Below are 24,585 nucleotides of genomic sequence, written 5' to 3'. Positions count from 1 at the left end.
ATGGCAACTGACATCGCTTCGGTACTCTATATTATTTGTGAAAAGCAGGCATTTAATAGGGTATATTAGGTCTGTACCATGAAACACAAATTTGCATGTATCACACGAATCATGGTAAAGTAGCATCTATGAGTGACATCAACAGGTACTACAGACAGGTATTCTCTATTCAGATTCCATATTGTGAGCATTTACACGGAATGACTTGCTTGTGGCATGTCATGTAGGTTATGCAAAAGAAAGACCTTGTGGTTGATTACATGACTCTTTGGTACAATCAAAACATTGGCTATTGCTCTATCTACAAATAGATGGAGGTTTGCTATATGGAGACACACTCAATTTGCATGGTATCATCCATCATTTTTACAGGCTACCATATGTAACATTACCTCACCTTGCATCAGGGTGCTTCACTGTCATTGGGGATAACTCACTGACATGCACCATTAGTGAATTACCACTGATCAGTGACAAAAACTATATATGACCCATGAACTGGTGCCCATATTTCAGTGTGAGTAATTAACTCTCAATCTTTGAAAGCCAATGATTTGTCACCTTACATGTATATTATACATTTCAGCATGAAGATATAAAGAGATGGCATTTGCTCCTTATTTCTTTACAACTGACGGGGTATATAACCTCGAGATGGTGAATTATGACATCACTGGCTTTTCACCGTTAAAATTGATTGATCTGATTGATTGATCACAAATGTGTTCAGTGTAACTTCACTGGGGCACTCGGCAAACTTCATAGCTCCACCTTTTGAGAATTACCTGATAATCAACAGCTAATGATGGCCCCGTCCCCAATATGATGAACGAAGATTAACATAAACCCTTCACAAAAGCAGCTGGGCTCATAGTAGATACAAGGGTGGGAACATGCTTGCAGATCATAACAGGAAAACATCATATATATATGCCAACATTTCGGGCAAACATCTACTTTGTAATACCCCAACTAATACTAAGTTATATCTATCTCAACAGTGTTAAATCACATTCAGACTTGGAGTATGAATTTGATTCATTCTACAACAGTGAACACTGTAGTTTAAATCAAACTACAGGATAAGCACTCCCTCACTTCTAATGCGGAGGCCCCATTACGCATCAAAGCACTACTTCATATCAATTCAACTCCTACTAAAACTATATTCTCTATCCTCTGTGCATTCTCCTCACAAGAGAGACTACAAATATAGGCATATGATGGTGTCAACAAAATTCCACTTCAACATGATTTACTTCCCGTGTTTATTTCATTAGAAAATAAGACTATATACAACAGCATGAAAGTGAGTTTACCATTTACATATCAAAAAAACAGCGTAAATTACAAATTGTACAATTCTTTTTTTTTGTGCAGTTTCATGTAGCTACCTGTGATCTTCAAACACCCGGTTAATATCTGAAAAACAGATGTAGGTTATTCATTTCTAACTTCACTTGTGATGTCTGACATATATTTCAGTATACCTCACAAAATTTCAAACACACAAAAAATGGTATAAAATATTCTGTGTTATGTACTGCTCATAATTACAGATTTGAATTAACATGTACACTAGACATCTAAACAAAGAAAGGAAGAATTAGATCAAAGCTTTCCAACACCAGGAATCTCATTGTGAATTGTTAATCTAAATGATAACATGCTTGCAACTTTATTACAGCAGTGAATGCACTCTACCTAACCAAACCAAAAGAAAGGAAAACATGAATATCTACGCTTAAAATGTGTTTTTTAAGTATATAGCTGAAAATCAAGGTATTGAATATTGCTTTTTCAAAAAAAAAAATGCATAAATTAATATCTCTATGGCAACTTGAACTTTGTGCCCTTAGTTATTGTGAGTAGAAAAGAGCAGCCAGTTATGATTAAATAGTATCATTCTTGCCCTAGTATATGTACACAGGTGCACTAGTAGGAGTGACATATATATAAAGCTGAATTTGCCAAAGTTACAAATATTGAATAAAGTTCTTGTTAGAACAGAAAAAAAGAATGAGCATGTATTGCATAAATGATATGTAATTTGGTTTCAACCATTTGATACAAGCTGTGAGATACAAATGGCAAATTGCTTTGATGGCATACATAACTATGAAGTTGATTAAACAATAAGAATGTTAATACCTTTAAGGTGGCTTAGACTATAAATACAAGGATTTGTAGAGTACTATCACTCTCTTTATTCACAATTTTTATCATGTAACAATCAGATAAAAGATAGGCCGATTCTACTTGGAATTCATATATGGATTATTTTGTATAAAAAAACATTGTGATACAAAATCAATGGATTGTAAAGATGGGGAGCGGAACACTTTGCATTCCACAGGTGGAGTAAGTTCATCTGGGGCCCTTTTCATAAAGGAATTATAACCATTGTAACTGTACCCTTATGGTAGCTACCATGGTAACAGGGTTCAGCAGCCAATCACAAACAAGGTTTCCATGGTAGCTGTCATAATTACATAGTACCGTAACAAAATTTGTAACTCTTTATGAAATGGGCCCCAGAAATGAATTTTAATTCAAGATGAAGCTAATAAAACGTAAACAAGATTTTTAGCAAAATTCAGCAGTTACACTTGTTTTAGTAATTACTAAGCTGAAAGGCAAACTCCCACTCAAATCAATTTTACATTTTTCATCATCATCTGGTAATCTATGTTCATTATCGCTACGGTCACAAATACCTTTACGAACATCGTACAAACAAATTCATACCATTTATTGCTATGAATAAAAATCGGCTGTACTGTATTTGTGACCGTAGCATTGAACTGAATAAGAATAATGCTTTGGGTTATCATGGCTTCAGATTATAAGCATACTTAGGTCAGTACCATTTGAATGCTCAGCAGCTAAGGTAACATAAAGCATAGAAAAGAAGGAGAAAAAAAAAAGGTCACACACGTCACTATATTTTGCACTAAATAAACTACATTCCTTGTCAATCTATCCATGACAACAATCAAATATCCAACGGTAAAGGGAAAATGGAACAGAGATGGTTAATATTGGATTATTATAGGATAGTCTTTATACCCAACATATAGAAAAAAGAAACTTGAAGAAAAGTTTGAGCACTATACAATTGGAAAGGATAAGATTGAACAAATGCTGATATAGGACTTAATGTACACAACCATACATGTACAATACAATACTGTATATAGTGGCCGGCATGTAGACAGCCATTTTTAAACGCAATGTCATGGCAGTCCACATACACTTGCTTTTGTTCTTTTTTCCTCATATTGTTGCAGTATGAATAGAGAAATACATGCATGTGACAAACTATTCAATAACTCTACCATGTTGTACATTTGAAGGCAATGAAATTAATAAGCCAGACATGTTCTATGTTGCTAAAAGCAATGCATGAACTATAGAGTGGGGTTTTTCAATAACATTAAAGTAAAAAAAAGGAGAGCTAGAGTAATTTGAGCTTGGCAAGTTCCATTTTTGTGTGATTGAACAAATATTTGTGCCATTACCTAGATATAAACATGATAAATACATTTTTTACAAAATGAAATTGATCCAATATTGAAAAAGTATTATCAAGATTGATGATTGCTAACATTGCAGAAGATTATACTGCAAAAATGTAGTCTTATCCTTAATAACAAAAAGTAATATTGATCAAAATTGGTCTGATTCTTTGCATGAACCATCCTAGAAAACAATGTGATCCTTCTTGTTCAAATAGATTTATGCATATTACTTCTATGACTGGAATACACATACCATTTATCAAAACATTTTCAATTCAAGTACCTGGCACTACAATCCATAATCATATCTTATTAAATATGCTACTCTGACCAATGATTACAACCAAGAGACAAATATACCTAATAAGATAAAACCTCTGCACTAGTACCATTCCAACATAAAAACACAAGTTTCACAATTAAAATGACACAATTACTTACCTAAACATAAAAATAATAATAGTTGTTTAAAAAATATGTGACTTTGAGGGTAAACATGTTTATATACAAGAGTATCGAGCCTTAGTCAGATAAGAATAATGTTTAGATCAGAAGTGCTTCAATTATATCTTACGTTTAGATTAGGGACCCGTTTCATAAAACATGTTGCAATAACAAATTTGCAATAAAAGTTTAAGGCTACTGCAATCATTGGATACGATTGGCTGATAGCAAACTTGTTATAGAAATTGTGCATTTGTTCTTATAACAAGTCTGTGTGAAAACGGGCCCAAGAAGTTCATCGATTCTATCTGTTTCAGCTGCTAAGGCCACCGAATGAATGAAAGCTAATCAATGATTTATTTGTCATTTTGTCTAAAATTATAATCAATGTCTCTACTCATAGAATTTCATTGGAAGATCATAAGTTTGTTATTTATTACAATAGTTTGTGCTTATTAGGAAATGAAAGCATTCAGTGACTGACTTGGGTATATAATCATCACACACTATACAATACTTGAGATCATATCAAATCCCATTCATGGAAATTTCATGGAGAATTCATCAATCTGGTTTTGGTCAGTGTTCAAAACCGTATTGAACACACATTTTGGACATCATAGATATTTTACAAGATACTTTGTATGAAGCTCACAGTTTTCTAAGGGCTACTTCTACCTTGAAGATGATTCCTCCCTGCAACATGTATGAACAACTTCAAATCTATAAAATGATTCAAATTGGCTGATTAGATTTATATGAATATACATGTAACCAGCCCCCAAAATGAGCAAGTGTTTGACTAAATCAGGAGTTTTTTCTACCTTGGCATAGTTTGAATTTATTGTATTACTTAATCTCAATACAACCAAAAGAGAAATTCAAACCTGCAGTGAGCCCAGTTTGTAAATATTTGGTTTAAATTTGAACAAACGTGTGTCAAGTAATACATAACTTTCTCCATTTCGACAAGTCATGTCATGTTAGGGGCATTGTATCTCAAAACCATCATAATTCTGGCTTCTCGAACACAGAGAAATGATTGTTATAAAATTGGTACATGGGATGTCCGCAAACTTGCATTTCTGTTTGTGAAACCAGCCCCTGCTAGAAGATTTTAATCTTTCACAGTGTATTCAGGGGGGGAGGGTGTCACAGGAGTGAACCAACTTCAAAGGTCAAAGGTCAAAGAGAGAAGTGGGGAAGAGTTAATAGGGAGTAAATAGACATCGGTTGAATAATCATTAAATGCATCATGAAAATGACTGGGAGGATGAAATCTATCCATTTATGGTAATGAATGCGACTCATCTTCGAAAGGAGAAAGGCAATCCAATAAAGCTGGGTAAATGAGAAACAAAACAATCGCACATGTGTCTTCTTCACCTGATCCTCCCTTAGAGTACAAAGGAATCAAATCATTGATCTGGCAACTTATCTGTCCATTTACTACTTGTTTAACACCAATCGAGAGTAAATCCCTTATTACCTCTTTATAGGTAGACACCTGCAAATCCTAGGCTTGTTACGAAAAAAAGAAAAACCAAGTACTTTCTCTCTTTCTTCTCGATTAGTTGCACTGAATGACAGGCTGGCAATCTTACTATCACAGCAGTTGTTGTCAGCCGTCATGTTTAGTCTCCAGCATCACTCATGTTGCTCTATCCTTAGGGTAATTTACAGGTTTCTTTAACTTTGGATTTTCTCTTTTTTTCTCTTTATCTCTCTCTTTTTACTCCTGGATGACCTCTGACACCTAGGCAAAGTACATGACCTTGAGCGTGTCGTGATGAACCTTGATGGCAGCAGACATCTCCTTTGGGGTGCGTCCGAAACCATCACGGCCGTGGTGGCTGCCGTCTCCCCCACTGGTGAAGAAAACATAGAAAAAAATAACTCGTTTTAATTCATTGTCGTCACAGATGCTTGAAAAATATAAGTAGGATACTCAAAATTGTGGGATACTCAAAATTGTGTTATATACTCAGGGAACAGCACTCATAATTCACATCATGGGTATCACTTGTTTGTTAAAGTGCAAATGACTGCCTAACAGGTGATTGCAGATTTAAAAGTGGAATCTGAATAAACAATAATTTACTGGGCTACATGTTTTGTTTTGTTTTTTTTATTTGTAATTGCAATAAATGCACATTACATCAAACACTGACATTGTCTAGTTTGTAATATAACCCCGAATGATCATGTTAAAATGCCTAAATGATGATAAATCAAACTTTCATTGTGACATAAAGAGAAACAATGTTAAGAAAAATAGTGTTAAATCATATGCACTATGACTTGCAAACTAACAAAATGAGAAAAATTATTCTACAGCTAAATCCTAAATGAGAATATGGACACTGTACTTGATGAAGACCTATTACAATGGTAAGACTACAAGAACTAAACTAGTATGGATACACAACAATGATGATAACATGTTAACATGATAAAATAGTACTTCTACATCACAGGATCTTAATATGGATGCTATAAAAAACAAATTACCTTACAAAAACCCAAAGCTTCATTATCATCTACTACTACTACTACTACTACTCCTACTACTACTACTACTACTACTACTACTACTACTACTACTACTACTACTACTACTACTACTACTACTACTACTACTACTACTACTACTACTACTACTACTACTACTTCTACAACTACTACAAGATTTCAACATCAATTATAGTTCCTCTAACTACAGTATGCTGTCAAAAATCAACAGCAGTGCACAGGCCCAGAATGACCAAATCATGCCAACCTGCCAAGGTTGAAAGTCCATAAACAGGGACACAAAGGATTTTAAAAGATAAAGAAAAATAGGGACATTGCTAAATTTTCTGCAAAACCCTAGGCTATGGGTAAACTTTCACAACAAGGTCATTATGGGTGAACATTGTTTAATTTCTTTCCCCCAAATAAGGACTGTCTCTATCAAATCAGGACAATTGGTTTACGTATTATGAAATGGAAATACCAGATACTGTCCTTGACAGACGTCTTAAATCAGACAAGTGTTCGAAAATGCAGCTCCTGCTGAGGACAAGTGAAGTTAAGAAAAGTTTTGGAAGTTTGGACATCACATTTTCCATCTTTCTTGTTGTGAGTCGCTGAATTTCTCAAAATTTCACATGAATATTTTTGCGATTGTTCAAAATACAGAACAAAGGGACATCCCAGATCGGAGTGGGTTGGTGCAAGATATATAATTAGAAAACAGATAATCCCTTAAAGTATGCCCATAAATAACATTTCATTAACCTGCAAGAATAAGCAATTCCTTCTTCCAACCTGAAAGCTAAAAATCTGCAGATGGGTGTTTCATAAAGCTGCTCGTTAAGTTACGCACAACTTTAAGAACGACTGGAACGTGTTCTGTCCTAAATGAATGACATAGGGATGTATCATCTAGCAAAAGAAGGGGTCACCAGTCGTGCGTAAAGTCATTCGTATCTTACAAACAGCTTTATGAAACACTCACCAGGTGAGCCAATCATACAGAACTAGCCCTGCCTGAAATTTTTGGATGCATAAACAAATCTCAAGTTAGGTAATGCTAGAAAATGATTCACACAAACCTAATTATTCATACATACATAATTATTCTGACCCCAAAACTTACGATCATCAGCAAATTCTAAAGTAATCTAAGCATACAACTCTGGCCATGCTGGCTCCAGCAGGGCAACACCATAAATTGAAAATATTACTTGTTTTACTACTCTCATGGGAAAGCTTATTTTGAACTACATGTATAGGGTTTTTTTCGTACTTAAAATTCCAGTTGCGTGCGGTAAATAATGTATCACCGCATTGTTCAGATCATGTGTGCGGGACTCGCACTACCCCGCATCTATCAATCAGATTACGTGTTAAATAACATGTGCATGGGTTTTTTTTTTAAAGTATAACATGTGCATGTTGGCGTTTAAGCATGACAGTCACACTTTGTGAAATACCAACCTTATAAAGTTGGCTGATATATTGTACATAAGGCTCTGGGGTATAGCTATCAAGAATGTCATTTTCTTTACTGTAGTGAAGTAGGCAACCAGTGTTCTAGCTAGACTCATTTTAGTGGCTGTCGCTATATCATGGCATAACCAAGTTTTATCAGGCCGAGTTAGTGGTCTTAAAGCCAAAAGTGAAGGAACATCAATCAAATAACAATGTATTGGCAAATCTTTGTAGGCAACCCTTCATTATCCCTTACGCATCACCAATTGAGTAGTTTACCATATCAGTATGGCATCTATCTCATCAGTATTGTCTACAAAGGCAAGTTAGATCAAAAGATTGGGGAGAATCATATATTTATATCATTGAAGCCACAATGCTACCCAAATGACCCAATGCTAGAAAACAAAAATTATAGCATCATTCTCATTCTTTCACATTCTTTGGGACTTACTTGGCTGCAACTGTGGACATGACTACAAAATTATAACAATGAAATCGGGCTTAGACTGATTCAATTCCTGTTTGTCTTTTCCCCCAGCGGTTACTTTTTTAATTTGCCAGCTCAATTTTCTACACAGTATTACAGTTAATATTGGACACTGCAGAATTTCAGGGATTCATTTCCGAGGATTTAGTTGGTATTTTGAGATTGCACCTTTCTTTTCCTTCTTCGAACAATGTAAATTCAACTTTAATTTGATTTTGCTTAAATACAATATCATAAAAATTTAAGATTCATATAGGTTTCCAAACATGTACATTATAAAGTTGCCAGGAATAGATGCATTGAAAACATTTGCTCCAGTGACGATTGCTCCAATGGGAAATCTGTACATTTAGCAAAACATAAAACGTAACCCCCAAAACTGAATAAACCCTAATCCATATCTTTACCTTATTCTGATCCAAAAAATTTAATACAATCATAGCTCTAACCCTATGCCCTCTGAGGTATAAAGACCGGAGCTATTGTCACAGGAGAAAATGTTGTGTCAGCCCTACAGACACCTGATGTAATATTACATTCTACATACATGTATATAGTACAGTCTACAAAAACTACATCCAACACCATATTCTGTTCTACTAACAAAAAAACAAATAAATTGCATAATGCTCTAATAAAATGCATGTAACTGAAAATGTTCATATATCTATTTGTCTACCTCTAATAAATAAAGATCAAACACAGCAAAATGAATTAAGAAACTGAGAAAAGATCACAAACATGAAAACAAGAAAGCCAATGAGAAATCCTGGAAAGTGTTTAAAAAAACTCAACCTGGCCTGTAAGTTTAAATAGTAATAAAATTCCTCCACCACTAACTAAATGTATAAATGTGCCCTATCATAATCAGACAGTCGCTCACAAATAAACGCAAAATGAACCTGATTTCTAGGATTTTGTTCAAAACCATATATAATATAGTTGACTTAGCTCCAAACAATTTAAACCGTAAACTATAATCTCTAGAACCTTTCCATATTCAGTTTTAAAAGATTTTGGAATTTACGGGTAAATGTAATTGTAGGCCTAATCTATTGAAAAAATAAATCAATAGCAAAAAAATATAATGAATGCATCCAAATGAAAAAAGAGTGGAGCGTCCCCAGTGGTCTCGCCTGCATTCAATATAACAGCAGTGTTTACCTCGTCAAATTTTTGATGCTCTATTCACCCCCCCCCCTTGAGTTGTAAAAGAAATTGAACTTGAAACATATATTAGTATGCAGTGCTTTATAGAAACATTCAATTAAGCGCTATATAAATGTTGCATATTAATATTATTAATAAAGAAATGTGCCCTGTAGCATAGTGTCCCTGCCATAAAAATAATGAAATTTAACCCTCGTTAGGATGGGCTACTTCAACAGGTAATAAAGCCGGGCCTGGGAACAAACTCCCCCCCCCCCCCTCAGGACCTCAGCTGCTTACCACGCCAAAATTCAAAATTTTGCTCTTACTCAAGAAATAAGAGTCCAAATGTGATAGTTTTTTTTATCAGACACTTGTGTGGCCCTTACATTGAAATAATAAGCAGCTTCTGCTGTGCAGGCTAGATAAAAAATGGGCTATTTAATTCAATTTGTGAAAAAATTGCAACAACTCTCATGAGATCATCTAACCTCTCTCCTTACTGCTGGCCTGATATTATCTATTGACGCTGGCCTTTTTTGCCAGCATGTTTTGGTAATGCCATGTCCTGCATTTTTTACTCTGATATCATGCTATACTAATCATTTTAGGGCTGAAATAAAAAAATATATACATATTTTGGGGGTACACACTTTAAAATGGACCCTGTATTATAAATTGATGCAAATGGTTAAATAATTCTCAACTAATTTTGAGATTAATTTCATCAATTAAAACGTTAACAAGATGCCCCTAATTATTCTTGACTCATTGCCCTTTTTAATTTAAGAAGACTGGGGTATTCTGTAGTGCTAGAAAGAGAGTGGCCTCTCCACAAAGATCTCAGCTGTTGCTAGTGCAATATCAATGAAAATCAACACGTATGTACTTAATCCATAACATAATCTACAAAATTGTATATTTGACTGTTCCAAAATTATTCAAATTAATAGGAGATGCTTAGAATTGACTGCACATAATGATCAATGCAATCCCCCATGAGAATCAGCTCCATGATAATTTCTTTCGTGGAACTATGAACAGTCTCTCAAACATATGAGGACATCCCCGTATTTCAGGGGTAAACCAAAGGATTTTACTACATGTAATATATCACAGACAATGGTTTTATACATGTACATGTAGAAAAAAATATTCCCACAGCTATTTTCTGTTATTTCATCAAACTCTTTCCAATATGTCCAGAGCAACAACTATGCTACATTTTGTACTGTGCATTTCAAATTTTATTTTCTAGAATAACTAAAAAAATACTTTCAAAATTGATTTTTGAAAAATAAAATCAAACTTGTAACATAGATTAGGGTTATGAATGTTAAGAAATGAAGACAGGCCAAAATGCAAATGATATGAAAAACACATCAAAGAAACATCAATGCAATGGTAGGCAAAATAAAAGTATTAAATGTCAGTTGTAAGGGATATGAGATTGACATTAGCCTCAAAACACAGCTTAAAAAATAAAAGTCTGGTTAGTTAGAATGAGTAAGAGGGTGAAGCACCATTGATCAAACGTAGACCCAACAAGACAAAGACTTGTGATTGATCCAATCAATCCTAACCATGGAAAGCCATTGATATCATGGTGTAGTGGTTCTGACTCCCATTTCTTACTGAGAGGGCTATAGGTTCAAATCCTACCCCAGGCATTAATCACCCTCAGCGAGAAAGTTGTAGATATTGTACTGCACCCAACACGAGTGAGGTAAATGGGGACCTGGCGGGAATTTGTTTCCTGAAATGCCACAGGAATGACAGCAGCTCTGCTATTCAAAGCCAGGGTGATTATGGTGAATGAATTGAAGAGTACCTAGAGACTTCTTAAAGAGGTGTTAGGTGCTATGCAAGCAAGTATAAATATTATTCTAATTCTTTACATTAAAGGAGTATGCATAGCCTTTATGTAAACAAGAAGGAGCCTATTCATTGGTCGACACAATCACATATGCGCAAGTGTTGCATAGAACACTTTGAACACTACATTCTATGTGACAGCATCACTGGCTTTCCATAATTGAGAATGGTTGGATCAATCGCAACTCTTTGCGAAACCAGGGCCCATATGATGTATGTAACAAGCGATATTTTATGCACTCACTTGCTGTTTGCACTGGATATGACACTGCAGGGAGTAAAACATAAAATTCAGTCAAAAAAATGAAATCATAGAATGGAGCCTTGGGAGGGAAAATTCAATCTTGGACTTTGAATAAAAAAATCATGATCTTGGAAAGTTTCATTTCGGAAATTCAACCTTACAGGCAAAATTTTCTCACATAGAGTGCAGAAAAATTAATGAAGCAGGATAGTGAAACTTGGTATCAAGTTGGATAGCAATTTAAACACAGCATTGAAGTAAGAGAATTTTGAAATTGTAATACTTGTAATGCATTGCATCACTAAACAACTTTTCAATCTGTTTTGAAATAAAAATTGATAAATTTTTTTTTTTTCAAAAATACTAAAAAAACCTATCTGGTTTTCCAATAAAAGAAACCAACTTTTATCGAGCTTGAGCTAGCTCTCTTCAAAATTCGAACTATATTTCAGGATTATAAATGGATCATATTCAATATTATGCAACGATTCACATCCTTCTTTCTTGATGTTTGTCAATGTCAATTGAACAAATTCGATTAAAACTTTCACCAATTTGCTTCTTGGAAATCTTTTCTGCATTCACTAAATTCAGCTTGTGAGAAAGATTGCATTTATCTTTGAGATCATTTCATCACACATGCATTTCAATCAGGTAAGCAACCAAGAATCATCCACAAACATAACTATTAAAAAAAAAATCTTTGGATGCCAAGGCATTTATTCACTTGTTTGGGTATTATATCTTAAGGAATATTTACATTCCTTCCATCCATTAACTTTATCATTAATCTGTCTTTCAAGCTTATTTTGTAAGCAAAGGACTTAGGGACAGGTTCTGGCTACAGGAGATTCACTAATCTGTCTATTTTTTTTATGAATTCCTCTTTTTTTACATCTAATATATACATACCTTTTAAACATGAGGTGATATTCGAAGTGAGATTGGATGTTTAGAGTCGAAATCATGCATAATATATAGCATTTTTGGTGGAAAGGGGTTAATCAATATGCAAATCACTAATTGTATCAAGTTCAATACAAATCCATGAAATCATTTGAAACAAGTATTGTCAAACATATTTTTATTTATTCATTTATTTATTTATTTTATTATTATTATTATTGTTATTATTATTTTTTTTTTTGGGGGGGCAGCCTTCTTTTTGAGCAGAGATTGGGGGTTACAATATAATTTCTTCCTTATCCACCCCTTCCATATCCTCAAACTCAAGACCATATTTTTAAAATCATTTATTTTGTTGAAGTTTTCTTAAAGCTGAAGCAAGGAGCATGAAGAAGAGGAGAAACAGCTTTTTTCAACTGATCAAGGAAGGGATTTTTCTTTTTTCTTTTAATTTCACGGGAGCATTTGATTCACATACAAACTTCAATATGCTTGGATTTGCATTCTGTTTATATAAGTACATATCTTTTCATAAATCACATGCAAACGTGATATGACGTCAAATGAAATCAACAAAAATTGAATTTAACGTGTCATATCATATCATATTATATCATGCATATTGATCAACTTTCTTAAATTCTGCAACAAACTTTGAAGATCAACGTCCTGCTATAGTGGCATTGTGATTTTATTTGTCTGACATCCAAATTACCTGCTAAATCTGATTGTGTCCCATTTCCAAAGAAAATTCATCACTTCCCTCATCTCAACCATATTACCATTAACACTAAAATCACTCTTAAACCAATTTACTTGCTTGATTAACACAAGAATTTGGTTTCCCGGAACAATTTGCATTTTATCATAACTACAATTTGAAACAAGTGTCATTTGGTCAGCTATACAATAAAAGCTTAGCACATTCCTTCAAGATATCATGGAGAATTTGAACCGATGGCTTTCATAAACATATCCAGGGCCCCATGACATAAAGGTTAATGATAAGTAGCTAAGCTTTATAGTACAGGCCCTCTTCATGTTCTTTATTCCATCTTTATTTAGAATGTAACAAGTTGTAATTCATATCATATTTTGCTTATTTCATAAACATATACATGTAGTTTTGGTTGAATGACTAGCAGGATGATAAATTGATATTTTAACACAGACCGATGCATTAAATCCCATGCATGACTTTTTATTATTTACATGCAACACACCAGCAGCACCATGCAACATACCTGTCATGGTCGTATCTGTCGTGATCCTTCTCTACCAGATGGTATCGGGCACGGAAGGCCACCAGGTGGGCGTAGTAGGCAGGGGCGGGGATGGACACACTACGGGTGCAGCGTACATAGGTGTGGCACAGCTGGTAGGTTAGACATTGGAGTTCGTCCGCCTTGAACCCATTGTCGTCCCAGAGGACGTGGTAGTGGGAAGGACGACTTGTACCCTGGGAAGACCAAGAAACACTAATCAGTTACATTCAGATGTTAACAATCCGGGCGAGTAGTTAATAAAGCTGTTCACAAGTTACAAATGACTTCACACATGACTATCACACTGTAAATATATGGCAAGTCAACGCTTATCTGATGAATCCTGCAGAAACCAGTATTCAAAAGCTAAGTAACAACAAAGTGGTTGTGAAGATACTAAACCTGTTTGTAAGAACATTAGCAATTTGATGAATCTCTCTACCGACTTTACACTACACTTAACATAAGAATACTGACCCTTTCTTGTGATAATCTACATATCCACATGTAGCCAACATAGTACCCAAGAACATGTTCCAGTCAACATTATGAACAGTTTCATGAAAAAAATTACCTGAACTCCTTTTATAAAGACTTGCGATTGATTGAGATAAGCCTAAAGCTGAAATTGATCTTGACATTTATCTCTTTAAGTGGTATCTTACTGATCTGGATAATCTGTGATTTTAGTTGGAGACTCAAATCACCACTGAATGGAAACAGCAATGCACAATCTCTTGGACACATGTCCGAATTTTACAGTTTGGGGTAAAAAAAAAAGAAAAAAAGAAGCAGATTCCCCAATAGTTTATCTGTGATAAGAAATAGTAATTCATACAATGTGAGTTACATACCTGAATACCTGCATGACTGCACAGGTAGAAATCATATTCTAGAGGATGGGTGATGCCACTGTCAACGGTAGTACCTGCTGGAATATTACCACTCCTTCCAATCTAGAGAAGAAAAGAGAGAAAGACAAACGAAATGAGACATACTGAAAGAAACAGTAGACAGATAGGCTAAGTACAGGAGAAGAGGGGGGTACCACTGGCAACGGAAGTACCTGTGGGGATATTACCACTCTTTTCAATCTAGAGAAGAGAAGAGAAGAAAGAAAGACTAGCAAATGAGACATACTGACAGAAATGACGGACAAAAAAACAGGGTAAGAAGAGGAAAGAGGGAATGCCACTGTCAACAGTAGTACCTGATGGAATATTACCACTCCTTCCAATCTACAGAGAGAAAGAAAGACAAGCAAAATGGGACATTTTGGGAAAGAAATAATAGAAAGACATGATAAGTACAGGAGAAAGAGGGGGGAAGGATAATACTGTCAACGGTGGTACCTGTTGGGATACTACCACTTCTTTCAAACTAAAGAAAGAGAGACAGACAAGCAAAGTGAGACATACTGAAGGAGATAACTGGCATACAAGATAGGGAAAAAATAAGAGATAGGGGGTGGGGGCGAGCCATTGAAAGTGGTAGCACCAGCTGAGATATTGTCACTATGTCCAAACTTCTTGATGTTTCTGTTTCATTCAATCAATCCATCCATCATTCTATCTTTCCACTTATTTGTTTTCTTCTCTCTGCACAGAAGACCGTGGTATAACCTCTCTCCAGAAAAACAATGAACATTATATCAACCCTCCCTACCTCTCTCATCCATCCAATATTCCATCTTTCCACTCACCTGTTCTCTTCACTCAGCACAGAAGAGCCTGGTATGATGTCTATTCTAAATAACAATGAACATTATATCAACTTCCACTGATATCAGTTCTACTATCCTTCTATCCAATCCTTCCTCCATTCATCTATCATTCTATCTTTTCACTCACCTGTTCTCTTCTCTCTGCACAGAAGAGCCTGGTATGATGTCTCTTCTGAACCACAATGAACGTGATACCAGGCTCATAACCTTCTTCCAGTGACCTACAGGCATCCCTGATCGCATTCATCTCATTGGCAAGAACCTAAACATGAATAAAATATGAAATCACAATAATATGACAATCATATGAAACTTATTCTTGGCATTCCAAGGTTAAATGCATGATTTCAATTATCCTCTGTAATTGTTATTTCCTCTATAATGTTTACGAGGCCACCATGATTATCAAGCTCAATCGCTCACAATGGCAGTCACCTGCATTCCTTTAAATAATCATTCCGTTGAATGAATAATATAGTTTGTTGATTCATTGCTTGTATATTACAATTATTGTATTATTGATTCACTGTATATAACATTTGTATATGTTATCTTGTATACTCTCAGATGTAAATGCAGAAACAAAATCAATCAATAGTACTTTGTATTTCTTTTGCCAAATTCATACATACTTCCAAGGGATCATTTGCTCTAGCAACTCTAGTGATTTACACATTTCATAGAATATTTCATAAATCAAACAAGGTATCTTGATTGTATATTCATTTCTTGCTGAAGAAAATCAAGCAGTAATAATGCCTTGGCACCCACAGAACAGAAGCATAAAACGTGCCCAAGAGCCCATGTTGATTAATGATTTGCAATAATTATATTATAGACATCTTTTTCTACCTATTAAAATTGCTCATCAATTATTTCAAATCTGAGCATAGAAGCATAAATATTTGACATTTCTCAAGCGAAAACCATCAGATTGTCTCACACTGCATTTCTAATCACAATAGCAGCTATCCTAACTGAAAGCCCACCTGTAAGAATTGGCCTTCACTGACTCCATCTCTGTACATGATGATCCTTGCTGGCTTGTATCCTGTTGACCTATAGAACTCAACGAGAAGTTCCTTGACCATGGTCATTAAATCCTGGATGATCTCCACACGGTGGGTCTGAATCCGGACGCTTGCGCAGTACCGGCTAGGATGGCCATCCATACTACCTACAACCTGTTTTGTCCAGGGGAAAAATACATACATAAAAAAAAAATCTTAAATACACATAACTTACATACATGTACCATAAATGAAATTTCCATGAAACTATACTGACCCTACATGCTTCCAAAGAAAATTGTGAATATTCCATGAATAAATGTGCCATAATTGATATTTCAATTAAACTATACTAACCCTACATGCTTACAAAGAAAATTGTGAATATTCCATGAATAAATGTGCCATAATTGATATTTCCATCATACTATACTAACCCTACATGCTTCCAAAGAAAATTGTGAATATTCCATGAATAAATGTGCCATAATTGATATTTCCATTAAACTATACTAACCCTACATGCTTCCAAAGAAAAGTTTGAATTATTCCATAGCTTATAGCAAAATAGTAATTGCAGCATGCTTTCATAAGTAACCACTTGGTAGTTGTCATTTGTGTTGAATATATCAAATGCAAGAAGAGAAAAAAAGTTGATTTTTTTTCGCATAAGGGGGGGGGGGGGACATATCATTTAATTCATGCTTGGCTTGCAGTGCAAGCACCGACCTTGTGTCTATGGCCCATATTCTGAAATCGGGTTCAAATTAAACGCTATCGGGGATAACTATGGATAGTCAATTGTGACACAAACCTCTAACAGTAAAAGTTTAATTTGTCAGCACATTCAGTGCTCATTGTATTCATAACTGCTTGGAATCACAACAGTACTTTTCTTCATCATAAAATAATACCATAGAAACAAGATTTGGATATTTTTTGGCTTCTCATAATTTTGGCAGAGAGTTTAATTAACTGCACTTCATAGCATGGGCGTATATGGCTCAGCCTTGTGTATAATATTGGTAAGCATATAGCATTTATTCTTACATAGGGCTTTGGGTTTAGAACAATGCAAAAACAATGATTATAGAATTAGAGTAAATTTGACGTTAGAATTTACATTTGGCTTTTTAATAAAGTGAAAATTATCCATAAGACCAGTTGTTGCCAGACCAAATGTAATAAAACCCAGATTTGAAAAGACTTAATTGCGTATGAATTATAATTTGCTGACAACAGACCTTGTGAAAAGCATGGGAAATGTAACAGAGCTACATCTCTGGATCATGTCCAAAAAAGTTATCCTACCATAAACAGTCATTTTCCTTTGCCAGATAGGGGAAATAAGATAATGACTTTACCATATAAAGTTTTGGTTATTAAGAGAATACAATTTCATGTCAATAATTTCTGGTTCGACAGAATTCATTGTTTTTATGTTATTTGGCCGCATGTATCTTCAATTTTGGTTTATCATGATGGGGACGAATGTCGTAATTTAATACATGCACCCCCAACATGATAAACAACCTTTCTATGTGTTTTGATATTTCTTATGATGTAGAATTTGTGTAAATTTAGTTTTTTATTTGATATTGATTGTATTTTTATGTAAATGATTGTAAAGGGTAATGTAATTCGGCTTTTCAGCCCCTATAGATACCCTTGTTGAAATAAACCGTTTTAAATAAATAAAAAATAAATAAATAATGACATCTGTGCCCTTTGACCTTTTACCTTATGACCCCAAACTCTAACCTGATTATTATTACTCCACATCCATATTTCAGCAAAGTTTTAAGTTGATACCTCACACGGTTCTCATGTATTAGTGAGAACGAGAAAGCATATAACAAAGTTATCATTACAGCATGACCTCTTAAAGGACCTCTATTAACATTGACCTTTGAACGCAGATACCCCCAAAAAAATCAGATTATCGTCTGATGTGCATAAAAACCCAAGTTTATTGGTGATTCATCAAAAATCTGTCCAGTTATGAGAACGAAAACAGGGCAGGAGGACGGACAAATAAAAAACATAATGCCTCCAGGTTCACAATTCAAAATTACAGAATCATGAATCACCCCTCAGGGAATCAGGGAGGACAGACAGTAAGGGGAGAAGATAGAGGAATAGAGAGAGAGAGAGAGATAGAGGAGAAAAGGGGGATGAGTGGAGAAGACAATTTACACATGTAAACATTCCCATATTCCACTCAAGGGGGAAGTATAGATAGCCAAGGAAAGAGTGACAAAAAGAAGGTGAAAACTTTCAGTGGTGGTGAGGGAGGCATAACACGCACACCTCAACACATTCAATCCTACACATTCCATTAAAAGAGAGAAGAGAATTAAAGGGAAAGAGAGAAAGGGGAAATGAACTGAACAAAAACACTCTCACAAATAAACATGGACATACATAACACCCACATCAAGAGTAATATAACACGTGACAACTGAAGAAGTGTTATTGAGAAAGGTGTCCCTCATGTGCAGCCGTGTAAGGAGGTTAGACTCATAACACACGCACACAGATGACTTACAGCCGCGATCGAAGGTTTCTTATCGTCACCGGCTGGGGGATGCGTAACATCAGCTCCGCAAAAGATGACAGGCTCGCTAAATATGCGGGGTCTGAGTTTTGAGATAAAATCGGGGAGGTGTGTTGGAGGAAGGGGGTTGGAACAAACAGTTAAGGGCATGATGCAGACAAGAGAAATACCATACACCAACAACTTACAGCGGCAATAGATGGTTTTGTATTGTCGCCCGCCGGCGGGTGCGTAATGTCGGCTCCCATAAATATGACTGGTGCTCCGAAGACGCGCGGCCTGGGGAGATATTTTCACGAAAATCATTAGAGCACACAGTTTGCCAAAAGTGGGCTGAGAATACAGTCAAACCCGTCTTTGCTGCTACAACCACTTCTCTATGAAGGTCAAATGTGTATTGTGGTTATGTATTTGTTTTCTCTTGGTAAAAAGAAGCCCATTTTGCAAACAAATACCCCCAAATGAGTATTGAAGAAAACACCTTAATTTTAAACACTTTACAGACAGGTGTAACTGTATTTCAGACCCTTATATCAACCTTGATTTATTAGGTATAAATAATATCTAAAGATGTTAAGATTTATTCCATAGTCTTGAGAAATTAATAACTCTATTTTAGAAAAGAAAGATAAACTAATGAATTTTCTTCCATCATCCAAAATATTGAATATTATAACAGGCAATGAAACACTTAAATATCAATCAATATCAGGAATCATCACTTATTATCAAGTTAAAATTATCAGTTAAAAAAAAGAAGCTTCAGAAGATGTTTTTATAACTTCAAACACCTTATAACCTGAAGATATAAAATCCAAAATCTTTTTCTATAAAAACATATTTTTGGCACAATATTAATACACTGTTTCTTTTCTCAAATTGCTGAAGATGAGTTGAAAAGCCCTTTTGTTCGCTTACCTTATGTTAGGAGCCAAGATATTGTTGACTCCACCCAGTTTGACGTTGATCTTGAGACAGAGATTGGAGAGGGTTTGTGCTGTGGTTCTGTTCACATTCTTGACTTGTACACACTGCGTTGCTATACCCAACAGAGTGTCACCGACTCTCTTCACTTCAGCTGTAGAAAATATAATCAAGAATTTATTGATGTTACAAAGGTAACATAATGGATAAAGATGCCATATATAATCAACTGGATAGCTAGGGTTATGATGACTAAATAATTAATTGTCAAGACTGCGGGTAAGCTGTCTGGATATTGCCAGATGACAGTGATGCACTAAGCACTAAGTCAGTGTGAAATTTTATTACTTTTTATCAGTGAAATTTCTAATTTGTAACAATCTGGGAATTTCCGTCATTTTAATTGAAGACATTGGTAGTGATTCCTTACCTGGTGGGTGTTTCAATAACTGTTTGCCAATATGAATGACTTTATGCATGACTGTTGTCTTTTTTCTTGTGCTAAATGATACACACGGAAGTAGCTGACTTAGCACCCATGAACACCTACAGACAGTTTCATGAAACATCCTTTGCTAAGAAAGCATGAATGCTTGTAACTAAGAAACCAGAGGACTGAAAGTTTAAAGTCCTCTCCAAGGGACAGGGTGGTGAGGATACATGCCCTACCAAAGGGCACTGATGCACAGAGTGGGAGTTGAACCTGGGTGGTGAGATCATCACTTTACCGACTGAAACATGTTCATCTCATCACATTCTCAGACACCTGACCAAACAGCACTCAATCAAGAGTCAAGCCAAGCTTTATACTCACCGTAGACGGGTGTCTTCCCCGGTAGTACGACGATGATGAGCTGGAGTTTGGGCCACATCTTCTTGAGATGTCTGAACATGGGTTCCACCTGATCGGCTCCAACAGCATACTTGCAGAAGCATGGCTGAAACTTGATAGGCATGCCAGCATCGTTGGAGATCTTCTGGAGCTGAAGTGTGAAATTCCTACAGATGAACAATAAAAGAATTAAGATATATATACAGTATCATACAGAGTGAGAACATCCCTTATGGATACTACAAATATTTTTATGAAGCTAGGATGTGAAATTCCTACAGACAAACAGATGGACAATAAAAGCATTCAGATATGAATATACAGTATCCAACAGCAATAACTACAGCCCTCATAAATAAAATGGAGATTATTCGAAAGCTGAAGTGTGAAATTCCTACAGGCAAATACACAGATGGGCATCTGAAGCATTCAGATATGAATATACAGTATCCAACAGAAATAAGTACATCACTCGTAGATACGATGGAGATTATTCTGAAGCTTTAGTGTGAAATTCCTACAAACAAATACAGATGGACAACAAAAGCATGAAGATATGAATATACAGTATCCAACAATATTGTAAAAGGGCTTACCTGAGAGCTTCTTCCCTGCACTGGTGCTGGGGTGCAAAGCAAGCGATGGCCCAGACTTCAATCTCAACACCATAGTGGAACTGTTTGCCTCTCATGTCCCACACACCCTGGTTAGGGACAGCTTGTTGTGGCTTGTTCAGCTGCAAAGACAAGTTTCAATAGGGTTTCACATGAACAAATGGTTGGCTTTGAAAATGTACAAACCAATGATGATAATTCAATGGTGACACGGCATTTGCTCCTGCGACAATTGCTCCAGGCTTTATTTCGTCTAAGATATAGGGTTAGAGTTGCACTGGGGTTTTATTTTAGTTTTAGGATAGGGTATAGTGTTAAATCCAGGGTTGAAGTTGGCGATTCCATTAGTGTGTGGAATTCACAGCGGAGAAATTGTCGCCGGAGAAAATATCAAGGAACCAACTCAACATGGGAATGACTCATTTGCCAACATTTCAAAGAGATCTTCTGTGAAGATAGTGACCAGCAAAAGACTCAATAATTCAGACATCATGGTGAAGGATTTTTTTTTTTTGGGGGGGGGGATAGGGGGAAAACATACAACAATCCTACATCAGAAATACAAGTAACACACTACAACCTTTCAACCATCTATACACTACTCAATGGAATTTAAAGAATTGTAGGCAGGGTGATTAGTTGATACTTTAATGAGAAAATGTATTCAATGAAAATAGATACTTTGATCTTCATGGACAAATGATGCCATCCACCTTTGGTGGCTAAAGGAGGTTGAATTGCTTCCTTACCTTTCCGCCATATTGGATCTTTGGAGCAGGTAGGACTCTGCCCTCTATGGTCACCATCTCATTACTTATACTTAGTCCAAACTGTCTCACATACTGGTCATTGTTGAAGTTGGCTTTATGCACCTGCAAGAAAAGTACATATAGAAAGACATTCAATATTGTATTTGGCCATGAACATGCACTCTCTGCCAATCAAACATGGGGAAAAGTAATAACATCAATTTTGGCACACTTTAGAGAACAAGTGAGTGTTCTCAGAAAAACTCAGAAAACCCTTTTTTCCCCAAAATACACACAAAAAAAACTTATTTTCTAGCAGAAGTAATAATAATAATAGCAGTATATTTACCAACCCACTTCATTTCAGAAAATTTTTCTCCCAGCGGGCCCTGCTATTATTCCCACATTTCCCACATTTATTGCTAAATTATACAAATTCACATTACAAATAATTGATCAAATTACAAATGTGACATTTAGATAATAACAATGATGTTTGGACAGAATTCATATACATGTTCATGTAAAAAAAGAAATAAATATTACTAATCAGAATGGTCATAATACTCACCAGACTCTTGATTTCTTTTTCTCTATCTGGAGCTGATCTGGCAGTAGCCTGTGAAAAGAATAAACAAAGATATAAACTCAAGCAACATGTTCTATACAATTAAAATATAAAAGAATGTCTTAAAAACATGATTACAATAACACTTTATTTGATATTGTAGAGAATACATGCAATGCATCTATGACTATAGAATAACACTATAATGAAAAGGCTTTAAAGACTACAGTTCTTAACCCTGGACTATTCCAAGGCCATTCTTTTTATTCAGACCGTCTTTCTAAACCAAACACCATTTGCTTAGCTGGGGTTCAGCCTAGCTGTGTTTAATGCCTTAACCCAGACTATTGCACAGCTTATGAATATTGATGATTTTGCCAAACAGTGCATGAGTAAAGTGAAATTTGAACTTCTGTGATTCGGTAATGCTTAGTGCTTAGTCCCATGGTTCATTGGCCCAGTTGTATTCAGACTATTAGCATTGCAACTGCCTGACCAGCAACACAAAATCCCTGCTAACCCTGCTTTTTAGCAGGGCCAGATAGTACTAATGTACCATTCACTGTGCTAGCCCACTTTGGTAAAATGTAGTCTGAAACCGAAGTGGTTGTTATTATCATTAACCTTATTATTATCATTTAATAAATTAGCTACAATATCTCAAATCAAATAAACAGGAAAGAAGATTAAATTTTGTTCTGTTTGGCAGATCATCACACCCTTTGGATCTAACGATGAAACTACCATTAACGCCAGAGAATATATTTTTTCACACAGGACATTTTGCTAAATCTATTACACACTGATTCAAGTAGAGTTAATTGCTTAAATTCAAAACTGGGCCCCACCTTATGAGTTACAATTTGTCCGATCACCCTCAACTGTATGGAAATCCATCAATGTCATAATTTTTTTTTGTCTACAGGAACTTTGCACAATGTCCTTTGTAAACAAAGAGAAGCATACTAAATTTTCCAAGAAAACAATGAATGCAAGAATATTCAGTATATATAAAATAATTTGAACAAACAGTGTATTTAAGATGTTGACGTTGCTGGCATTCCATAGTTGTGATTGATTTGATACATCATAGCCTTGGTTAAAATGGGGCCCTGATCATCCAATGGGAATATGCCAAAAGAGGGCGCTGCAGTTTTTAACAAATCGCTGCTGACAATGATTGTCCAATCCTATTACCTTGATCATGGTTGACGTCTGCAGGTCAGTGAGTTTCTTGATACAGCGTTGCCCAGCTACAATATTGCAAACCTGGCAAGAACAATTCCAGTAAAAAAAAAAATCAGAACTTACATCAATATTTCAAAAAGAATATGGTAAACAATAAAACAGAAATTTCCATTAAGCAGACAATCAATTTCCTCTTACATAAATCTAGATCCATCTTGAGGACAAATTTTAGGCTAATCAACAATCTTGCATGAGGACAAATACAGACAACATTACATGTATATAGAGGAAATGCTTCTCTATCAAAATCATATTTCATTGCACATATAATATAGAGGGTACAGAAACATCTTTATCTTTAATTGCATAACAAGTGTTATATGCACAAACAAAAATCAGAAGCCATTATAAATTGAAAGGGGACTTGAAATATATTATCATTATTTGATGATTTCTGCCCCCCCCCAGCATAATCAAAGAATCCATTAATGAAATACAATTAAGTCAATTGACAATATTTTGAATGGTCCATTGTTATAAGAGGGGTGTGA

The 24,585-nt window shown here is 35.3% G+C and overlaps 1 protein-coding gene across 8 annotated transcripts in view; it reads right to left on the bottom strand.

Annotated features, from left to right (window-relative positions):
- Positions 1-1,238: 1,238 nt before the first annotated feature.
- Positions 1,239-24,585, bottom strand: part of LOC129260818 (protein argonaute-2-like) — a 36,959-nt gene continuing 13,612 nt past the window's right edge. For 2 of the 8 annotated variants that reach the window (XM_054898798.2, XM_054898816.2), the window contains exons 10-22: positions 24,044-24,115; positions 22,850-22,897; positions 22,279-22,401; positions 21,512-21,651; positions 20,898-21,082; positions 20,078-20,237; positions 19,151-19,241; positions 16,582-16,776; positions 15,720-15,854; positions 14,724-14,825; positions 13,849-14,063; positions 11,699-11,722; positions 1,239-5,833 (exon numbers count right to left, since the gene is read on the bottom strand). In XM_054898798.2, coding sequence (XP_054754773.1) covers positions 5,722-5,833; positions 11,699-11,722; positions 13,849-14,063; positions 14,724-14,825; positions 15,720-15,854; positions 16,582-16,776; positions 19,151-19,241; positions 20,078-20,237; positions 20,898-21,082; positions 21,512-21,651; positions 22,279-22,401; positions 22,850-22,897; positions 24,044-24,115 — 1,602 coding nt within the window. In that variant the 3' untranslated portion in view covers positions 1,239-5,721. Of the gene's footprint in view, positions 5,834-11,698; positions 11,723-13,848; positions 14,064-14,723; positions 14,826-15,719; positions 15,855-16,581; positions 16,777-19,150; positions 19,242-19,347; positions 19,439-20,077; positions 20,238-20,897; positions 21,083-21,511; positions 21,652-22,278; positions 22,402-22,849; positions 22,898-24,043; positions 24,116-24,585 lie in introns of all 8 variants that reach the window. The other 6 variants (XM_054898807.2, XM_064100128.1, XM_064100134.1 and 3 more) reach the window with 3 other exon arrangements.

This window comes from Lytechinus pictus, chromosome 1 (genome assembly GCF_037042905.1).
Source record: "Lytechinus pictus isolate F3 Inbred chromosome 1, Lp3.0, whole genome shotgun sequence".
NCBI classification, from domain to species: domain Eukaryota; kingdom Metazoa; phylum Echinodermata; class Echinoidea; order Temnopleuroida; family Toxopneustidae; genus Lytechinus; species Lytechinus pictus.
Note: the sequence above shows the minus strand (reverse complement) of the source record. Positions and strands in the feature narration are given on the sequence as shown.